Source organism: Amia ocellicauda, unplaced genomic scaffold (genome assembly GCF_036373705.1).
Source record: "Amia ocellicauda isolate fAmiCal2 unplaced genomic scaffold, fAmiCal2.hap1 HAP1_SCAFFOLD_117, whole genome shotgun sequence".
NCBI lineage: Eukaryota > Metazoa > Chordata > Actinopteri > Amiiformes > Amiidae > Amia > Amia ocellicauda.
Window position 1 is genome coordinate 193,358 of NW_027102682.1, and position 20,631 is coordinate 213,988.

The 20,631-nt window shown below is 39.7% G+C and overlaps 1 protein-coding gene and 2 non-coding genes across 4 annotated transcripts; 2 read left to right on the forward strand and 1 right to left on the reverse strand.

Moving 5' to 3' along the window:
• Nucleotides 1-3,281: 3,281 nt before the first annotated feature.
• On the reverse strand, nt 3,282-3,354 carry trnar-ucg (transfer RNA arginine (anticodon UCG)). The gene has a single exon. It is a non-coding gene; the product is annotated as a tRNA-Arg (tRNA).
• A 3,725-nt stretch (nt 3,355-7,079) lies between these two features.
• trnaa-agc (transfer RNA alanine (anticodon AGC)) lies at nt 7,080-7,152 on the forward strand. The gene has a single exon. It is a non-coding gene; the product is annotated as a tRNA-Ala (tRNA).
• A 1,289-nt stretch (nt 7,153-8,441) lies between these two features.
• On the forward strand, nt 8,442-16,440 carry LOC136721585 (uncharacterized). Of its 2 annotated transcripts, none has more exons than XM_066697405.1 (2): nt 8,442-8,725; nt 8,883-16,440. In XM_066697405.1, the coding sequence occupies exon 2, from the start codon at nt 9,821-9,823 to the stop codon at nt 15,902-15,904; it is 6,084 nt and encodes a 2,027-aa protein (XP_066553502.1). In that variant the 5' UTR covers nt 8,442-8,725; nt 8,883-9,820; the 3' UTR covers nt 15,905-16,440. The 2 variants fall into 2 exon arrangements, with proteins under 2 accessions (XP_066553502.1, XP_066553503.1); XM_066697406.1 differs by having other exon boundaries at nt 8,938-16,440.
• Nucleotides 16,441-20,631: the final 4,191 nt, after the last annotated feature.

Sequence of the window (20,631 nt, forward strand, 5' to 3'; positions counted from 1 at the left end):
GACCTCAATGAATCCTTAGTTATATACATATGTTCAAGAACGTTTCTGTAGCTCATGTAAATCAAGTCACACGACAGGCCTTGAAGTTTTCTGTCAGTTTGAAAGTTTTGCTCCTGACAATCATTTTTGTATTGTGGCATAGTGGCTGTCACAGTGGAAAGTAAGTTGTCCACAGTTGGATGCAAGCTTGCCTGAAGCACAGGAACGAACTTACTCTCGACGTTCCATGTAAAGACTGAAGAAGTGGGCATTATCTCTGAGGTCAGGGGAATTAGCTCAGGTGGTAGAGCGCTCGTTTAGCATGTGAGAGGTAGCAGGATCGATGCCTACATTCTCCAGTCTCCAGGCGTTTGTGTGCCAGTCTCGGCAGTGCAGCTTACTTTTCTTGATTTAGGCTGCACACGTGGAGGCTCACGTCCAGGTGCAACGCATTGTCAGCTTATCAGACACCTCCGTGAAGTTGATTCCTTATTCCTTATTTATAAAAAAAATGAGTAATGGTTACTAATTCCTTATTTCTTATTGCTTACGTTTCAAAAATTAAGTAATGCTTACGTGTTACTTATTTGTGATTTCTCAAAATAAGTAATGATTAAATATTTCAATTTTTTTCAAGATTTCTCAATAAATGAATTATGGATACATATTTCTTGTTAGTGTTTACTTGTTTTTTATGTCTGATTGATGTCTTTTGATCAATAAGTAATGGTTTCTCATTCCTTATTTCCATTTTCTTTCAATAAGTAATGATTACAATTTTTTATATTTGTCCCTGTTTTACACGAAATAAGTAATAGACACTTATTCCTGGTTTCAGATTTTCAACAAAGAACATGTACATAGTTTATTATTTCTGAAACACGGTTTCCCAAAAAATAAGAAATGGTTACTTATTCCTTATTTCTGTTTCCCAATTTTCCAAATACAGTGATGGTTACTGATTGCTACGTTTTCTTGTTGGTTACTTTTTCAGTTTGCCTGTTTTTTTAATGAAATACGTATTTTTTTCTGTTTCTAGACTCATGAAGAAACAAGCAATGGCTACTTATTCCTTGTTTGTTTCCTGGATCTCAGAAAATAAGGAATGGTTACTTATTTCAGTTTTTAGTTCTCAGAAAACAAGGAATTGTTTCTTCTTTGTTTCCCGGTTGTCAAAACATAAGGAATGCTTACTTATTTCCATTTCCCTGTTGCTAATACATTTATAAGAAGCGTACGTTTCTACACATAAATGAAATACTCCTTCCTGAAGTTTGTGGAAATGTTATGGAAATGACGTTTATTTTTCAAGGTTAGCAATAAAGCTACATGTAACATGGTGTCTTCCATTAAGCTTTAGTAAAATCGCCAATTTGTTTGTAGTCTATTTACATGACATGCATGCTGTAGACTCATTCATTGACTTTCCACACGTGTTGACACTTTCTACTTCTGTACGACCTGTTCTTGAACATGGAGGAGGATACAGAATTAGTTACAAAATGGTCTCGTGGAAAAAAAACACACCTAAGGAATTGCAAGAAGACTTTGCAATTCCAGGAGTAAAATATAAACAACCGGATTACAAGACAGCCAGTTCCTCTTACACTTCATGTAAGCATGTTATGCTTTATATAAAGATATGTTGTTTTTTGTTTTCAGTTTCAGATGAGTACCGCGATGAATATTACGCTACTATTTAATAATATATTTATTTTCCGTAAACAAATTATATATGGTGTTGAACCTATTTTTTACTTGGTGTACTACAATGATAAGCCATCTCATACCTGTCTGGTATAATAATAATAATCATCATAATAATAATAATCACAGTAATAATAATAATAACAATAATAATAATAATCATAATCATAATAATAATAATAATAATACTAGACACCGGTATGATGTTTATGCCATTATTAGATAAGCTACAGTTTGTTCATTTATGTCTGTTTTAATTCATCATGCATGCTCACTGGCACATGTAGATACAATACTGTAATTACTTACACACATTAGTTTATTTTCCTCTGCTTATTATTTGTTTTCATTAGGCTTGATTATAACAATAATAATACTAGTATTTTTAATGTATGTAAAGGGCTGTACGTTTTATTTCACTTTTTCTTAATGACCAACTAGCCTGAAATTATTACATTGTCCCAATATGTACGGTGTGTTACGCAAATTATATTAGCATGGTCTCACTGGGTAATATGGAGCAAAACGCCCAATCTGGTAAAAGTGTGCTCTACACAGGATTTTGAACCAACAACCTTTCAGTTGTCAGTCCAGAATAATAATCAACACAGCTGCATCATAATCATAGTAACAGTAATGGTTTATTTTGTCATATATTTACATTGACAACAAATATTATTATAATTGAATACGGTTTTGTGAAATTCTAATTCAGAAGGGCTGTATTGGCATGGCGAGGTTATGCAAGTATTGCCAAAGCATTTACAGCAAAGGACTGAAGGTAACATAGATTAAGTACAAAACATAATACAGGATACTGATTGTACATTTAAAAGAATAAACATTAAAAGACAAAGAAAATGTATTTTAAAAGAAAAACATACCTACAATTAGATCCATGAATATTTGGAAAGTGACACAATTGTCATCATTTTGGATCTGTACAACACCACAATGGATTTCAAAGGAAACAATCCAGATATTCTTTAAGTGTAGTCTTTCATCTTTAATTTGAGGGTACTAACATCCATTTCTATATGTGTCCCCCCAATTTTAGGTGCTCAAAAGTATTTGGACAAAGTAACATAATCCTGAATTAAATTGTTAGTTTCAATACTTGGTTGCAGATCCTTTGCAGTCAATGAATGTTGAAGTGTGGAACCCATAGCCATCACCAGATGCTGGGTTTAGTCCCTGGTGATGCTCTGCAAGGCCTTCAGCTGTCTTTAGTAGTGCCTCTTTGTTCTTGTGGCGTTTTGTCTTCAGTTTTGCCTTAGAAATCAAAACAAACCGGTGAGAGAGAGATAGCAAAAACATTGGCTGTGGAAAAATCTACTATTTGGCAACTTCTTCAAAAGAAATAACGCACTGGTGAGCTCAGGACACCAAGAGGCAACGGAAAACAACTGTGGCAGAAGACAGAAGGATTATTTCGCTGGTGAAGAATAACCCCTATACGAGGTGCAGGGCATCAACTGTTTGTGGTAGGGTTATCAAACATACCATTGCTTTCTGCAACATTAGAACACCAAGTGGCCCTATTAAATGTCTCCAGAAAGGAGAGAGACACAACTTCGTCATCGTAACATAGAAGACGACCACGAAGGGACTCGAACCCTCAATCTTCTGATCCGAAGTCAGACGCCTTATCCATTAGGCCACGCAGTCCTCAACAGTACAGGGACACGGCCCTTCATGTTTCAGGAAGGCGAATGCGCCACGCCGACCTCAATGAATCCTTAGTTATATACATATGTTCAAGAACGTTTCTGTAGCTCATGTAAATCAAGTCACACGACAGGCCTTGAAGTTTTCTGTCAGTTTGAAAGTTTTGCTCCTGACAATCATTTTTGTATTGTGGCATAGTGGCTGTCACAGTGGAAAGTAAGTTGTCCACAGTTGGATGCAAGCTTGCCTGAAGCACAGGAACGAACTTACTCTCGACGTTCCATGTAAAGACTGAAGAAGTGGGCATTATCTCTGAGGTCAGGGGAATTAGCTCAGGTGGTAGAGCGCTCGTTTAGCATGTGAGAGGTAGCAGGATCGATGCCTGCATTCTCCAGTCTCCAGGCATTTGTGTGCCAGTCTTGGCAGTGCAGCTTACTTTCCTTGATTTAGGCTGCACACGTGGAGGCTCACGTCCAGGTGCAACGCATTGTCAGCTAATCAGACACCTCCGTGAAGTTGATTCCTTATTCCTTATTTATAAAAAAAATGAGTAATGGTTACTAATTCCTTATTTCTTATTGCTTACGTTTCAAAAATTAAGTAATGCTTACGTGTTACTTATTTGTGATTTCTCAAAATAAGTAATGATTAAATATTTCAATTTTTTTCAAGATTTCTCAATAAATGAATTATGGATACATATTTCTTGTTAGTGTTTACTTGTTTTTTATGTCTGATTGATGTCTTTTGATCAATAAGTAATGGTTTCTCATTCCTTATTTCCATTTTCTTTCAATAAGTAATGATTACAATTTTTTATATTTGTCCCTGTTTTACACGAAATAAGTAATAGACACTTATTCCTGGTTTCAGATTTTCAACAAAGAACATGTACATAGTTTATTATTTCTGAAACACGGTTTCCCAAAAAATAAGAAATGGTTACTTATTCCTTATTTCTGTTTCCCAATTTTCCAAATACAGTGATGGTTACTGATTGCTACGTTTTCTTGTTGGTTACTTTTTCAGTTTGCCTGTTTTTTTAATGAAATACGTATTTTTTTCTGTTTCTAGACTCATGAAGAAACAAGCAATGGCTACTTATTCCTTGTTTGTTTCCTGGATCTCAGAAAATAAGGAATGGTTACTTATTTCAGTTTTTAGTTCTCAGAAAACAAGGAATTGTTTCTTCTTTGTTTCCCGGTTGTCAAAACATAAGGAATGCTTACTTATTTCCATTTCCCTGTTGCTAATACATTTATAAGAAGCGTACGTTTCTACACATAAATGAAATACTCCTTCCTGAAGTTTGTGGAAATGTTATGGAAATGACGTTTATTTTTCAAGGTTAGCAATAAAGCTACATGTAACATGGTGTCTTCCATTAAGCTTTAGTAAAATCGCCAATTTGTTTGTAGTCTATTTACATGACATGCATGCTGTAGACTCATTCATTGACTTTCCACACGTGTTGACACTTTCTACTTCTGTACGACCTGTTCTTGAACATGGAGGAGGATACAGAATTAGTTACAAAATGGTCTGGTGGAAAAAAAAACACACCAAAGGAATGGCAAGAAAACTTTGCAATTCCAGGAGTAAAATAAAAACAAGCGGATTATAAGACAGCCATTTCCTCTTACACTTCATGTAAGCATGTTATGCTTTATATAAAGTTATGTTGTTTTTTGTTTTCAGTTTCAGATGAGTACCGCGATGAATATTACGCTACTATTTAATAATATATTTATTTTCCGTAAACAAATTATATATGGTGTTGAACCTATTTTTTACTTGGTGTACTACAATGATAAGCCATCTCATACCTGTCTGGTATAATAATAATAATCATCATAATAATAATAATCACAGTAATAATAATAATAACAATAATAATAATAATCATAATCATAATAATAATAATAATAATACTAGACACCGGTATGATGTTTATGCCATTATTAGATAAGCTACAGTTTGTTCATTTATGTCTGTTTTAATTCATCATGCATGCTCACTGGCACATGTAGATACAATACTGTAATTACTTACACACATTAGTTTATTTTCCTCTGCTTATTATTTGTTTTCATTAGGCTTGATTATAACAATAATAATACTAGTATTTTTAATGTATGTAAAGGGCTGTACGTTTTATTTCACTTTTTCTTAATGACCAACTAGCCTGAAATTATTACATTGTCCCAATATGTACGGTGTGTTACGCAAATTATATTAGCATGGTCTCACTGGGTAATATGGAGCAAAACGCCCAATCTGGTAAAAGTGTGCTCTACACAGGATTTTGAACCAACAACCTTTCAGTTGTCAGTCCAGAATAATAATCAACACAGCTGCATCATAATCATAGTAACAGTAATGGTTTATTTTGTCATATATTTACATTGACAACAAATATTATTATAATTGAATACGGTTTTGTGAAATTCTAATTCAGAAGGGCTGTATTGGCATGGCGAGGTTATGCAAGTATTGCCAAAGCATTTACAGCAAAGGACTGAAGGTAACATAGATTAAGTACAAAACATAATACAGGATACTGATTGTACATTTAAAAGAATAAACATTAAAAGACAAAGAAAATCTATTTTAAAAGAAAAACATACCTACAATTAGATCCATGAATATTTGGACAGTGACACAATTGTCATCATTTTGGATCTGTACAACACCACAATGGATTTCAAAGGAAACAATCCAGATATTCTTTAAGTGTAGTCTTTCATCTTTAATTTGAGGGTACTAACATCCATTTCTATATGTGTCCCCCCAATTTTAGGTGCTCAAAAGTATTTGGACAAAGTAACATAATCCTGAATTAAATTGTTAGTTTCAATACTTGGTTGCAGATCCTTTGCAGTCAATGAATGTTGAAGTGTGGAACCCATAGCCATCACCAGATGCTGGGTTTAGTCCCTGGTGATGCTCTGCAAGGCCTTCAGCTGTCTTTAGTAGTGCCTCTTTGTTCTTGTAGCGTTTTGTCTTCAGTTTTGCCTTAGAAATCAAAAACAAACCGGTCAGAGAGATAGCAAAAACATTGGCTGTGGAAAAATCTACTTTTTGGCAACTTCTTCAAAAGAAAGAACGCACTGGTCAGCTCAGGAACACCAAAAGGCAACGGAAAACAACTGTGGCAGAAGGATTATTTCGCTGGTGAAGAATAACCCCTATACAAGGTGCAGGGCATCACCTGTTTGTGGTAGGGTTATCAAACATAGCACTGCTGTCTGCAACATTGGAACACCAAGTGGCCCTTCTAAACGTCTCCAGAAAGGAGAGAGACACCACTTCGTCATCGTAACATAAAAGACAACCACGAAGGGCCTCGAACCCTCAATCTTCTGATCCGAAGTCAGACGCCTTATTCATTAGGCCACGCAGTCGTCAACAAGGGAGAGCCCTGGCCCTTCATGTTTCAGAAAGGCGAATGCGCTACGCCGACCTCAATGAATCCTTAGTTATATACATATGTTCAAGAACGTTTCTGTAGCTCATGTAAATCAAGTCACACGACAGGCCTTGAAGTTTTCTGTCAGTTTGAAAGTTTTGCTCCTGACAATCCTTTTTGTATTGTGGCATAGTGGCTGTCACAGTGGAAAGTAAGTTGTCCACAGTTGGATGCAAGCTTGCCTGAAGCACAGGAACGAACTTACTCTCGACGTTCCATGTAAAGACTGAAGAAGTGGGCTTTACATCTGAGGGCAGGGGAATTAGCTCAGGTGGTAGAGTGCTCGCTTAGCATGTGAGAGGTAGCGGGATCGATGCCCGCATTCTCCAGTCTCCAGGCATTTGTGTGCCAGTCTCGGCAGTGCAGCTCACTTTTTTTGCTGTAGGCTGCAGACGCGGAGGCTCACGTCCAGGTGCAACGCATTGTCAGCTTATCAGACACCTCCGTGAAGTTGATTCCTTATTCCTTATTTATTAAAAAAATTAGTAATGGTTACTAATTCCTTATTTCTTATTGCTTACGTTTCAAAAATTAAGTAATGCTTACGTGTTACTTATTTGTGATTTCTCAAAATAAGTAATGATTAAATATTTCAATTTTTTTCAAGATTTCTCAATAAATGAATTATGGATACATATTTCTTGTTAATGTTTACTTGTTTTATATGTCTGATTGATGTCTTTTGATCAATAAGTAATGGTTTCTCATTCATTTGTTTCCATTTTTTTTCAATAAGTAATGATTACAATTTTTTATATTTGTCCCTGTTTTACACGAAATAAGTAATAGACACTTATTCCTGGTTTCAGATTTTCAACAAAGAACATGTACATAGTTTATTATTTCTGAAACACGGTTTCCCAAAAAATAAGAAATGGTTACTTATTCCTTATTTCTGTTTCCCAATTTTCCAAATACAGTGATGGTTACTGATTGCTACGTTTTGTTGTTGGTTACTTTTTCAGTTTGCCTGTTTTTTTAATGAAATAAGTATTTTTTTCTGTTTCTAGACTCATGAAGAAACAAGCAATGGCTACTTATTCCTTCCTTGTTTCCTGGATCTCATAAAATAAGGAATGGTTACTTATTTCAGTTTTCAGTTCTCAGAAAACAAGGAATTGTTTCTTCTTTGTTTCCTGGTTTCAAAACATAAGGAATGCTTACTTATTTCCATTTCCCTGTTGCTAATACATTTATAAGAAGCGTACGTTTCTACACATAAATGAAATACTCCTTCCTGAAGTTTGTGGAAATGTTATGGAAATGACGTTTATTTTTCACGGTTAGCAATAAAGCTACATGTAACATGGTGTCTTCCATTAAGCTTTAGTAAAATTGCCAATTTGTTTGTAGTCTATTTACATGACATGCATGCTGTAGACTCATTCATTGACTTTCCACACGTGTTGACACTTTCTACTTCTGTACGACCTGTTCTTGAACATGGAGGAGGATACAGAATTAGTTACAAAATGGTCTCGTGGAAAAAAAACACACCTAAGGAATTGCAAGAAGACTTTGCAATTCCAGGAGTAAAATAAAAACGACCGGATTACAAGACAGCCAGTTCCTCTTACACTTCATGTAAGCATGTTATGCTTTATATAAAGTGTAACTGCCTCTCAGCTTTAGTTAAGTTTGTGACTATTTTTTTGGTTCCTACCTAAAATTAATAGGATATCGTAGAGGCGGAACTAATTAGCGCCATCCTTGTGTTCCGCACGTAATTAAAGGGGGCACAACATCTAAAGTGTAGAGCTAAAACATAGCATCGCAAGAGCTCTCCGAGCTAAGTAAATATTAAGAATATAAAGATATCTAAATGTATATTATCCGAGTAAAGAAGACAAGGAAGAAGGCTTTTGAGATTTAGCCCCTCCTAAGTAGGAAGCAGCCTACGAGGTATGTTTCTTTTGTATCCAGTTGTCTGTGATATATTTCATGTGCATAGCTTGTGTTAACTAGTGTGTAACTATAACGGCACAAACTGTATTCAAGACATACATACATGCATTGTATTTATAATTTCCTTTTATTTTTTTTCTCTCTTTCAACCCAGTTCTCACGGGTTGACATGATATGTTGTTGAAATAAAACCCCGTTTTTTAACCAAGACCTCGTGCTTCGTGTTGACTACTGGAGGGAGCTACAGTGAGAGCTCGTCTGCTCCGCATGAGGAGGCGAGGAAGACGGCATCGGAGAGCGCGAGTCGTGGCTGGGCTGAGACATCTCCATCGCAGCGCGCGCCTTCACAGACGGCATCGGAGAGCGCGAGTCGTGGTCGGGCCGAGACATCCGCACATGACAGCGCGAGAAGAGGCAGCGCCCACGGAAGAATCAGGTTTCATAACGCAAATTAAGCTGTAATTCAGAGACATTAAGCGTTCTGGGCAAGAGAATGAGACATTTCTTTGCATTTCCCATTAGTTAATGTTTTGTTTACTTACCTTTTCTCAAATTGAAGTGGATTGATATTGCTACTGTGTTGATATTGTGTCTACTGATGAGTAGGATGTGAATATTAAGAACTATTAGTACCGAGAGTAAGGCAGAATTGGTCATATTTAGACTTAAAAGTGAATGGTTATTACTTAATGTGGTATATGTACAAGTTTAACTAAGAGTTAATATTTTTGGTTTGTTTAATTTCATTTGTGGTAATTTAAGATTTAAATAAGGCCATATATAACTATAACAAGTTATCAGGCAAGAAGACCATAGCTCCATAGATCACAAAGTGAGTGTTACTAGTCTTTGAGTACAGTTAGTACAGTTTTTATTTTGGAAAAAGCAAGTTAATTTAGCTGCAGAGAGTAATTTTTCTCCAAAGTAGTGTCAGTAGCTGCAAGTAATTAAAGGCTGACTATTCACATATCAGAGATTAAAAACAACTACTCAATTGAGCTTAAGCTAAGTTAAACATAACTTAGATTATTGTGAACAAGGTAATTTACTCAACTAAAAAACAAGTTTAGATTTAAACCAAACTAAAGCAAAATGTCAGAGTTTGAGCTTTTCTTTGAGAGTGACAAAGAGGGTGCAGGTGAAGACGCGCAGCAGCACTGCGCAGACATGCAACCACAAGCTGCTGAAGGCACAGGAGATAACCACACTTCCTCACAAGAGCCACATAGAAGCCAAAGGGTCCGCAGGTTTACGGAAAAGGGCCAAGAACTGCACGATCAGCAAGTAAGAAGATTTGCACACCGTTTCAGTGTGAGCTACGAGAAGTGGAAAGCTATCGCTAAGGATGCCAAACAAGCGCTGAGTGGACAATGCTCAAACAACCTGCTGCGTGACCACATTACTAAGATAAGCAATGCCTCAGATAATCTGAACGTTGTTTATGAAGATTTAAGGCACATTGACATTCCCGACCAAGACACACGTCGCAGAGCAGACACCTGCGAAGCAGTAACAAGAACAATCATCCAGACTGCAAAGGCTCTTCTAGACACAAGAGGGGGTGAAGAACAAAGAGTGAAATCAATAGAGCCTGTAATTGAAGCTGCAGCCTCAGACAAAGTAAGCGTCAACTCTCACCGCACCAAGTCGTCTGCTCATTCTCAAACTAACTCAAGAATAACATCCCGTTCAAGCCAGTCTTCTGCAAGACGAGATGCTGCTGCTGAAGTTGCTGCCAATGAAGCCACTTTAAAAGTACTGCTAGAGCAAGAACGTCATATCAAAGAACTTGAAAGACTCGAAACTGAAGCAGCCAATTTACGAGCTAATCAAGAGGCTGAAAATGCAGAAAGACAAAGGGTGCTGGAAGCCAAGCGCAGAGAACTAGAAAGATTGGAGACAATCAAGAAGCTAGAGGCTGCTAAGGCGAGACAGCAAGTATATGAACAAAGTGAATGCTCAGATGAAGAAATATTTGGGCTGCTCCATCAATGTGTCCCTCCGAAGGAGAATGAGGAAGTCAAGCATGAAAGTAGCCTATTGCAGCATTGCTCCCCACCTCACTCTCTGACACAACCAAAACAAGAAGACAATACTGCAGCTCTTGTTAGAGCATTCGCAGAGTCCATCAGTGCGAGTCGTCTTCCCGTACCTGAACCAACAACGTTCAACGGCGACCCACTCAGATTTAATGACTGGAAAGTCTCCTTTCAGACACTTATTGACAGGAAAAACATACCAGCTGAAGAGAAAATATACTATCTGCGAAAGTATGTGGGTGGACCAGCCAAAAAGGCCATTGAAGGCTACTTCTTGCTAGGCACAGAGTCAGCTTATTGTGCAGCGTGGACCATCCTAGAAGAGAGATACGGCAATCCATTCCTTATCGCCAAGGCCTTCAGAGATAAGCTTGATACGTGGCCCAAAATAAACTCTAAGGGGAGTGTGGAACTTCAAGAACTCGCTGACTTCCTTCGCAGCTGTGAGGCGGCCATGTCTCAGATCAGAGGTCTTGAAGTACTCAACGACTGCAACGAAAATCAGAAAATACTCTCTAAACTTCCAGACTGGCTGACCTCAAGATGGAATAGGAAGGTGATAGAAGTGGAAGAACAAAGTCACACGTTCCCAAGCTTTAGCCAGTTCGTCAAGTTTCTCACACGTGAAGCCAAAATCGCCTGTAACCCAATAACGTCCCTCCACGCTCTAAAACCAAGTGAAAATGAGAAGATCAAGGTTTCAAAGACAAGAGGTCATGGAGCAAAGGTATTGGCAACCAACTCAGACGAGAAAGCTGTTACCACAAGCTGTGTCTTCTGTGAGAAGGCAGGTCACAGTCTACACAAGTGTCGCAAATTTATGGATGAGACTATTTCAGAGCGAGTCAAGTTTGTTCAAGAGAAGAAATTGTGTTTCGGCTGTCTGAAGTTTGGCCATCGCTCGAAGGACTGTGAAAACAGAGAGATCTGCGATATGTGTGAAAAAAGACATCCAGCTTGCCTCCATGATAATCGCACCAAAGAAGAAAGGATGTCAACACGGCTTAGTGGAGCAGGGAACAGTGGCAAGTCAAGGGAAAGGAAAATAGAGCGGCCACAAGATAGGGCAGCAAGATCATCACGTGAGTCAACATCCAACAGAGTTTTACAGAATGTTAAAGACACTCATACATCCACAGTCATTCCAGTGTGGTTGTCAGTCACAAGTGAGCCAGATCGTGAAGTTCTTGTGTATGCACTCCTCGATACACAGAGCGACACGACATTCATCCTGGAAGAAACGGCAAAGACTCTTCACACAAAGAAGGAACCAGTTCAGCTAAAGCTCTCCACAATGGCTTCAAGAAACACAGTTGTGTCCTGTCGGAAACTGACTGGACTACAAGTGAGAGGATTCTACTCAGACAAGATAATTCCTCTGCCAGTGACCTACTCAAGAGAATTCATCCCTGCAAACAGAGATCATATTCCCACACCAGAGACTGCAAAGGCATGGCCTCATCTGGAACACGTCGCAGACGAGATTGCTCCTCAACAAAGCTGCGACGTGGGCCTGCTAATCGGCTACAACTGTCCTCAAGCTCTTGTCCCAAGGCAAGTGGTGCCTGGTAAAGAAAATCAGCCCTTTGCTCAGAGAACAGACCTGGGCTGGAGCGTAGTTGGCTATGGCAACCCATGTCTTGACTATGGAGATGAAATTGGAATAAGTCACCAGGTCATCGTGAGGCAAGTGATGCCTGGTCTTCAGTCCTCTTCAAACCTCACAAGCGAAGTTCACTATGTCTGTAGAACTCAAGTCAAAGAGGTAGTCTCACCTGCAGATGTCATCAAGGTGCTGGAATCGGACTTTGTCGAAAGGTCTTTGGAGGACAGTCACATCTCTCAAGAGGATCTCCGATTCCTGTCAAAGATGGAAAGAGGCATCAGGCTCAAGGACAATGGTCATTATGAGATGCCACTGCCATTCAAGAATGAAAGACCCAACTTACCAGATAACATGGTGTGCGCCATCCACCGTCTCAGATGCCTAGAACGGAAGCTGAAAAGAAACAAACAGTACTACAAAGACTACAAGACCTTCATGGATGAGATCATAACACGTGGAGATGCAGAAAGGGTCCCAGAAGAAGACCTCAATAAAGCTCCAGCATGGTACATCCCACACCATGGGGTGTATCATCCCCAAAAGCCTGGGAAGATACGTGTTGTCTTCGATTGTTCGGCGAGATTTCAAGAGACATCCTTAAACGACCATCTCCTGACCGGTCCAGAGCTGACAAACACCTTGGTGGGAGTTCTGTGTCGTTTCCGGAAAGGTCCAGTGGCAATCATGTGTGACATTGAACGCATGTTCCACCAGTTCCACGTTAAAGCAGAAGACCAAGATTACCTAAGATTCCTGTGGTGGGAGAATGGAAATCTTGAAGCCAAACCATCCATCTACCGGATGAAGGTCCACTTGTTTGGCGCTGCTTCATCACCTGGCTGCGCTAACTATGGACTCAAGCACCTCGCAGCCGAAGGACACGGACACTTCAGTGAAGCCACCATCAAGTTCATTCAGAAGAACTTTTACGTTGATGACGGCTTGTCAAGCTTAGCGTCTGAAAGCCAAGCTATTCAGTTAGTGAAGGAGGCAAGAGAGCTCTGCAACAAAGGCAAACTCAGGCTGCACAAGTTCATTTCCAACAGCAAGAAAGTCCTAGCCTCAATCCCCAAAGAAGAATGTGCAAAAGCTGCCCAAGACCTGGACATGGCCCTGGGAGAGCTACACGTGGAAAGAGCACTTGGCATACAGTGGTGCGTGGCTTCTGACGAGTTCCAGTTCAGAGTGATTGTGAAAGAAAATCCACTTACCCGAAGAGGAGTTTTATCCACTGTCGCTTCAGTATACGATCCACTCGGATTTGTGGCACCGTTCATCCTGGTGGGAAAACAGATTCTGCAGCAGATGTGTCATAACAAGCTCAGTTGGGATGACATCTTACCTGATGATCTTCGACCCCTGTGGGAGTTTTGGCTCCAAGACCTGCAAAACCTGGCTGGTGTAAAGATTCAGAGATGCTACATTCCATTAAACTTTAAGGTTCAGAGCTACGAGCTCCATCATTTCTCTGATGCCAGCGTGTCAGGTTATGGCGAGTGTTCGTACCTCAGAGCAGTCAGTGCATCAGGTGAAGTCCACTGCTCTTTGGTAATGGGGAAGTCAAGAGTAGCCCCTGCTAAGGTTACCACCATACCAAGACTTGAGCTGTCAGCAGCAGTCGTAGCCGTCCGCACCAGTGACATGCTCAAAAGGGAACTGGAGATAGATTGCCTACAGGAATTCTTCTGGACCGATTCAAAGGTTGTCCTCGGATACATCAGTAACGAGGCCAGGAGATTTCATGTGTTCGTGGCAAACCGTGTGGAACGCATCAAGCAAAGTACGGAGTCTGCGCAATGGAGGTATGTGGCTTCCGAAGAGAATCCAGCAGATCATGCCTCAAGAGGTCTTGCAGCAAAACAACTTGTAGCTTCCAACTGGTTCACGGGTCCAAGCTTTCTTTGGCAGAAAGAGCTGACCAGCGAAGTAGTCAAGGTGGGAGAGATTGCAAGTAGTGATCCAGAGATCAAGAAGGCCCAGGCTCATGACACCCTGGCAAAGGAAATAAGGTCACTGTTAGATTGTCTACGAAAGTTCTCTGACTGGTCAAGAATGGTGAAAGCTATAGCCAGACTAAAGCGGCGTGCAAGGGAAGCGAAAGGCCTCAGGCCAAGGTCCTGGGAAAGCACCAGTTTAGAGGAAAGGAGAGATGCAGAGCTCAGCATAATCAAGATGGTCCAACAAGCAACCCTCTCTCAAGAAATACAGGGCATCCAGTGTCATAAGAACTCACAAATCAAAGACAAGGCCAACAAGTTACACAAGTTGGGTCCATTCCTGGATGACCAAGGTATCCTCAGAGTCGGAGGCCGCTTAACTCATGCTGCTCTTCATCCACATGTGAAGCATCCAGCTGTTCTCCCTAGAGACAGTCACGTGTCGGCATTACTCGTCAAGCACTATCACGAGAGAGTGCACCATCAGGGACGGGGAATGACCATAAATGAGATCCGATCCAATGGTATATGGATCCTGGGATGCAGCAGGGCAGTGTCATCCCATATTTACAAATGCACAACGTGCAGGAAGTTCAGAAGATGCACAGAACAACAAAGGATGGCAAATCTCCCGGAAGATCGAATGGAAACAACCCCTCCATTTACTTACTGCGGGATGGACTGCTTCGGGCCATTCCACATCAAGGAAGGAAGAAAAGAGTTAAAGCGTTATGGACTCTTACTTACCTGCATGTGTTCCAGAGCAGTGCATATTGAAATGCTCGACGACTTGACCACAGATGCCTTCATTAACGCTCTGCGTTCATGCATCGCTATTCGTGGAATAGTACGGCAAATAAGGTGTGATCAAGGGACAAACTTTGTTGGTGCCAGGCGTGAGTTCATTCAAGCATTAAAGGAGATGGATCAAGAGGAACTCAAAGAACTGAGATGTGAGTTCATCATGAACACCCCAGCTTCAAGTCATATGGGTGGCGTCTGGGAAAGACAAATTCGCACTATCAGAAGTGTCTTGACGTCCATTCTAGAACAGTCAGCCAGACAACTTGACTGCTCCTCACTACGAACGTTCCTATATGAAGTTATGGCGGTTGTAAATAGCAGACCTCTGACCACTGATCATCTGAACGATCCATCCTGTCCAGAGCCCTTGACACCAAATCACATCCTGACCATGAAATCCACGATCATCTCTCCACCTCCTGGAAAGTTCGTCAGGGAAGATCTGTACCTCCGTAAAAGATGGCGCAGAGTTCAACTCTTAGCCAACAACTTTTGGACACGGTGGAAAAAGGAATACCTCCTCAATCTCCAACAGAGACAGAAGTGGACCAAAGACCGCAGAAACGCTAAGGTCAATGATATTGTCATTTTGCAAGATGATGCTACACCACGAAACCAGTGGAAGTTAGCAAAGGTTATTGAAGTGTACCCAGGAAAGGACGGAAGAGTGAGAAGGCTTAAGTTGCTTATCGGCGATTCAACTCTGGATGGAAGAGGAAAGCGCATCTCTAAACCTGTTCATTTGGAGAGGCCCATCCATAAGACAGTTACATTGTTGGAAGCAGACTGAAGACTCCAGCATCCTCTAGTCACTCTTTCAACTAGTTCTTAAGTTAAGATAATAAGTAAATAGTTAGTACTTTGAAATTAATATTATGTGCAGTTTATATGCAGTATGTGTGTCTCCAAGCTGTTCTGAGAAATCACTTGTGATTTGGTGGGAGTGTAACTGCCTCTCAGCTTTAGTTAAGTTTGTGACTATTTTTTTGGTTCCTACCTAAAATTAATAGGATATCGTAGAGGCGGAACTAATTAGCGCCATCCTTGTGTTCCGCACGTAATTAAAGGGGGCACAACATCTAAAGTGTAGAGCTAAAACATAGCATCGCAAGAGCTCTCCGAGCTAAGTAAATATTAAGAATATAAAGATATCTAAATGTATATTATCCGAGTAAAGAAGACAAGGAAGAAGGCTTTTGAGATTTAGCCCCTCCTAAGTAGGAAGCAGCCTACGAGGTATGTTTCTTTTGTATCCAGTTGTCTGTGATATATTTCATGTGCATAGCTTGTGTTAACTAGTGTGTAACTATAACGGCACAAACTGTATTCAAGACATACATACATGCATTGTATTTATAATTTCCTTTTATTTTTTTTCTCTCTTTCAACCCAGTTCTCACGGGTTGACATGATATGTTGTTGAAATAAAACCCCGTTTTTTAACCAAGACCTCGTGCTTCGTGTTGACTACTGGAGGGAGCTAATGACAAAATCAATGTGACATACATTCACCCACCAACAGTTATTGTTACATTTTCATTTAAACCAGGGTTTAATGTAAATGTATTGAGGTATACATTCACTCTTATTTTAGTTTTCTCTCCTTATCCTTAACTTGCTTTGAGAGAACCTGAAAAGGCAAAAACAGGAGAAGAAATGCAAGAAGTGAGACCGAAACCAAGTCATATTGGCAACAGTCTAATGGTTAATGCAACATTATGTTTAAATAATTGCAGAACTGAAAAAATAAACATTCATGTCAATGCAAATAATGCAGAGAAGCTCTGTCTCTGGGATTATCCACAATCAAACAGTGTTTGCGGATATATCAATTTCATAAATGTGTACAGTCCTAATTAGGGTTGCCACCCGTTCCATAAATAACGCAATTGTTCCGTATTTTCATACCTGAGTAACAAAAGTAAAATCAATACAGTTGGGAACCACAATGAAACGATGTTTCCTTGGTAAACTTTTCCTGAGAGTAAGTCATTAAATTGCAAGCACGTAAGGTTAGCTCTCTACTCCCAAGTTTGCGCAGATTTTTCACAGACTCTTGGACGAAACTGTCCAAGTTCTGCGTCTGCATGAACGCAGCCGGAACAGACGTCACCAGGCGATGCAGCCACAGGCTACAAAGTGTGCACAATTTCCATGTGTTCCATGTAATTGTAAGTGCACATCTGGCAAGGAAATACATAATAATACATACATGTTTTACAGGTGTATTTCTCTCAAAGCACACATGAAATGTATATTGCAATCCAGTGTAAATATGATATTATACACAAAGAGCTTCTTGTCACCTTGATCTTTAACATGGCCTGCGGTGAATTCACCAGCACTGTTTTGAAAGGCACTGCTTCAAGCTGCAAGGAGTAACACCAAGTACACTTGGAAGAAGAAGTAATATGGACAGTCAGATAATTTAAAGAAGAGTGATATAGGAATTAAATCTGAGAAAACACAATGTTAAATTAATTCTTATTAATTCTTCTTATTATTTTTTGGCTGTTTTGCAAACTCCTCTAGTCTTTTCTTGCAATGCTTTTAAGGTACTTTTGAATGCTTGTCTCTCTGCCGCACGCCCCCTTCCCACATAGGCTATAGACAGAATTAACTTGAATGTAAACTATTCTGGTGATGCCACAGCAGGGGAGATTTCTCAAAGGCAAAAAAGAAAAAACACCTTTGACCTCATATTTCATGAAAATAAAGGTACATTTTGTCAGGATTGTGTTCTCCGAAGTCACCAGGTACAGCCATTTAAAGGCTTTATCCCTAAAATGTTCGCCCGGGGGTGGGCATGTCCCCGGACCCCCCTAGCTTGACTCCGCCTCCGCCCGCTGTTCCTTTTTTTTGTTTCTCAAAGGTTGCATCCCTAGTCCTAACACAGGGCTGAATCAACACAGCATTGTATAGCAGTGTTAATTTCGTCAACGAAAACTATGACTAAAAGTATTCGTCAACGACCTATTTTCTGTGACGATAACGAGACGAAATACTGGGAAGAAAACGATAACTAAAACAAATGCCTTCTAATTTTAGTTGACTGAAATGTGACGAAATGAAAATTAAACAAGACTAATGGACATGGACTAATGACAGTATTTTGCGAGGCTGCCGGTCACGGAGCCATTTCATGGTCCAATCATAGTCGTGCACGCCTTGTCTCGGCCATCGCATTCGTGTAACGCAGCTAATCGCAGTCTAAAATGAGTTTTCGTCGACTAATATTAACAAAAACTAATTGAAGATGAAATTACTAAAATGTGACTAAAACTGATAAGCATTTTAGTCAATAGCGTAAGACTAAAACTAAATCTAAAATAGCTGCCAAAATTAACACTGTTGTGTAGAAGGACAGAGACAGTTGTGGGGTAGCATTTGGTTTTGCAGACCATTAGTTTGGCAGCAGAAATTAAACCTCTCTGTTTAAACACAGTTTGCATTCTGAACTGCCTAGCCCTAAACTACACTACACTTCAAAATATCTTACGCATACAAGCCCTCAACCAAAGAGTAGCTCGGCCTGGAGTGGATTGGTTTTTGATATTTTTTGTTGAGTTATTTCAGAGCTTATATTATCTGTGTTTCCTAATAAGTGTGTTCGTTGTCTCCTATACTAGCATTACAGTTGTGATTGGTAATGTGCTCTGAAGAGTTTTATGAGACTGAATTATTCTGCTACTTACGATACGTTTTTTTTTTAATGTTTCTGAGAATAAGAACAGGGGAAACTCAAGAAATGGACAGAGAAAACTATTCAGCATCTCCCAGTGCTGGCAGACTGTTTGTAAACTAGACCGTGTCTGGATCGATTTCTAAATTACTATGCCGACTAATGCCCTAGTCTCTGTACACTACTCTGCGCCTTCAGAAAGAAACTACTGCTAAAACAAGATCGGCCTGAGACTATAATACTAATAAATTGAACAATCTTGTGCTCCAAATGCTGCTTTTCCTTCAAAGCTCAATGCCATGTTTGCAGGAAGAATTAAAAGTGCAGTTCCTTTGCTTCCCAGGTAGTCTGGAGACCTAAGTAATCTTCTTTAAAGGAGGAGGCGAGTGAACAGGAGAGGGAAAGCACAGACAGCTTTTTTTTTTTTTAATACAAAGAAAAATGGGAACCATGTGGAGCAGGAAGGGTGATCATTAAAATAAATAAAAAGGTGTAGAAGGCTGGAGGTGAGATAGGATTTCAAAGGCTGGATTACACCAAGGGACAGAGGAAGACAGACAGAGAGAGGGAGGGAGGGAAGTGGACCAACCTTTATTCTGAGAAATAAAAATGCATGGTCTTTACACCTGCAAGATGTAATACATTCAGCTCTATGGGTAATCCAATTCAAAATACAGTCTTGTTCTATATGCATACATTCCCTAAGACTTAGATTCAAACAGAAATTGTTCCTGAATCAGCAGGGACAGGACAAATATTTTTGTATAAATAAAAACACCCCCCCAATTCAAAATCAGAGTTCCTCTGTGGTGGTTTCCTTTATTTTTGACTGCAGGTTGACCCAATTCCATGAAGGGCTGTTCCACCGCCTTCAAAACATGAAACGTTTGCGAATGGACCACAAATAGGTTGTGGTTGACTTTGCTCCCCTCACAGTCCACACTGCAGATTCATCACCTGAATACCAAACTGGAGATGAGAAACATCCCTTTCTGTTAGAGGCAAATACAAGCACATACATGAGCAATTCTGGTTTCCTCTTGGGTGAATGAACTCAATTGGTTTTGATGATCACACCAGTGCATGTCTGGTGTCAGAGTTCACAGGTTAGACTAGTTCTGTCCCGACTCTGATGTTTCCTCAGTCTAACATATTCCCAGTTTAACAAATGTTAGGGTTAGCTGTGCATTTCCAGTTTGCTGTTTTACAGACAAAGGGACAACAAGTCACTTTACCTGAGTCACCTTTGTTGAGTAATATAAGCACTGGGGTGTGTGGAAGCTGCCAAATATCAGCACAGATGAGAATATTGTATTAAGTATAAAGGAGCCATTCAAGTTGCAAATGTCATTGTGTCATTATTTGCAGCATGGCATATTCCGAAAAGAACAATTAATGTACCTTGTTCAAAATGCTTTAAAAAAAAGGCACAGAAATGTATTCTGAGATAGACAGCAGGAAACTACATAGATAAAGTAGGAGTAAATCCTAAAAGGCAGAAGGCTTTATTTTCACTGTAGAACCACCATTTAGAATAATGCCCGTCCAGTCTGAGGCTATACCCAAGTGTCAAGTCTTATTTAAAAATGGGTCCTGAGGGTAGAAGCGAACACAAACCATCTTTCTTTCTCAGATTTCAATGTACTTATTTTGTGATTCCAAATCATTCTTTCACTACCGTTTTAAATGAGTGTCCCACAGCTTTTGCTTAGCCATTATAGTGTATAATGCTAAAGTGTATAGGCGGCTAGCACTGCATATCCAAGAGTTTTGCTTAATTGGTTGCTTGTAAATTGAAACCAATGTTATTCCAGAAGTTAAAAACAACATTACAC

What these genes read in the sequence shown, in the direction of transcription:
- LOC136721585 (XM_066697405.1), top strand. Translation starts at nt 9,821, where the DNA reads ATGTCAGAGTTTGAGCTTTTCTTTGAGAGTGACAAAGAGGGTGCAGGT.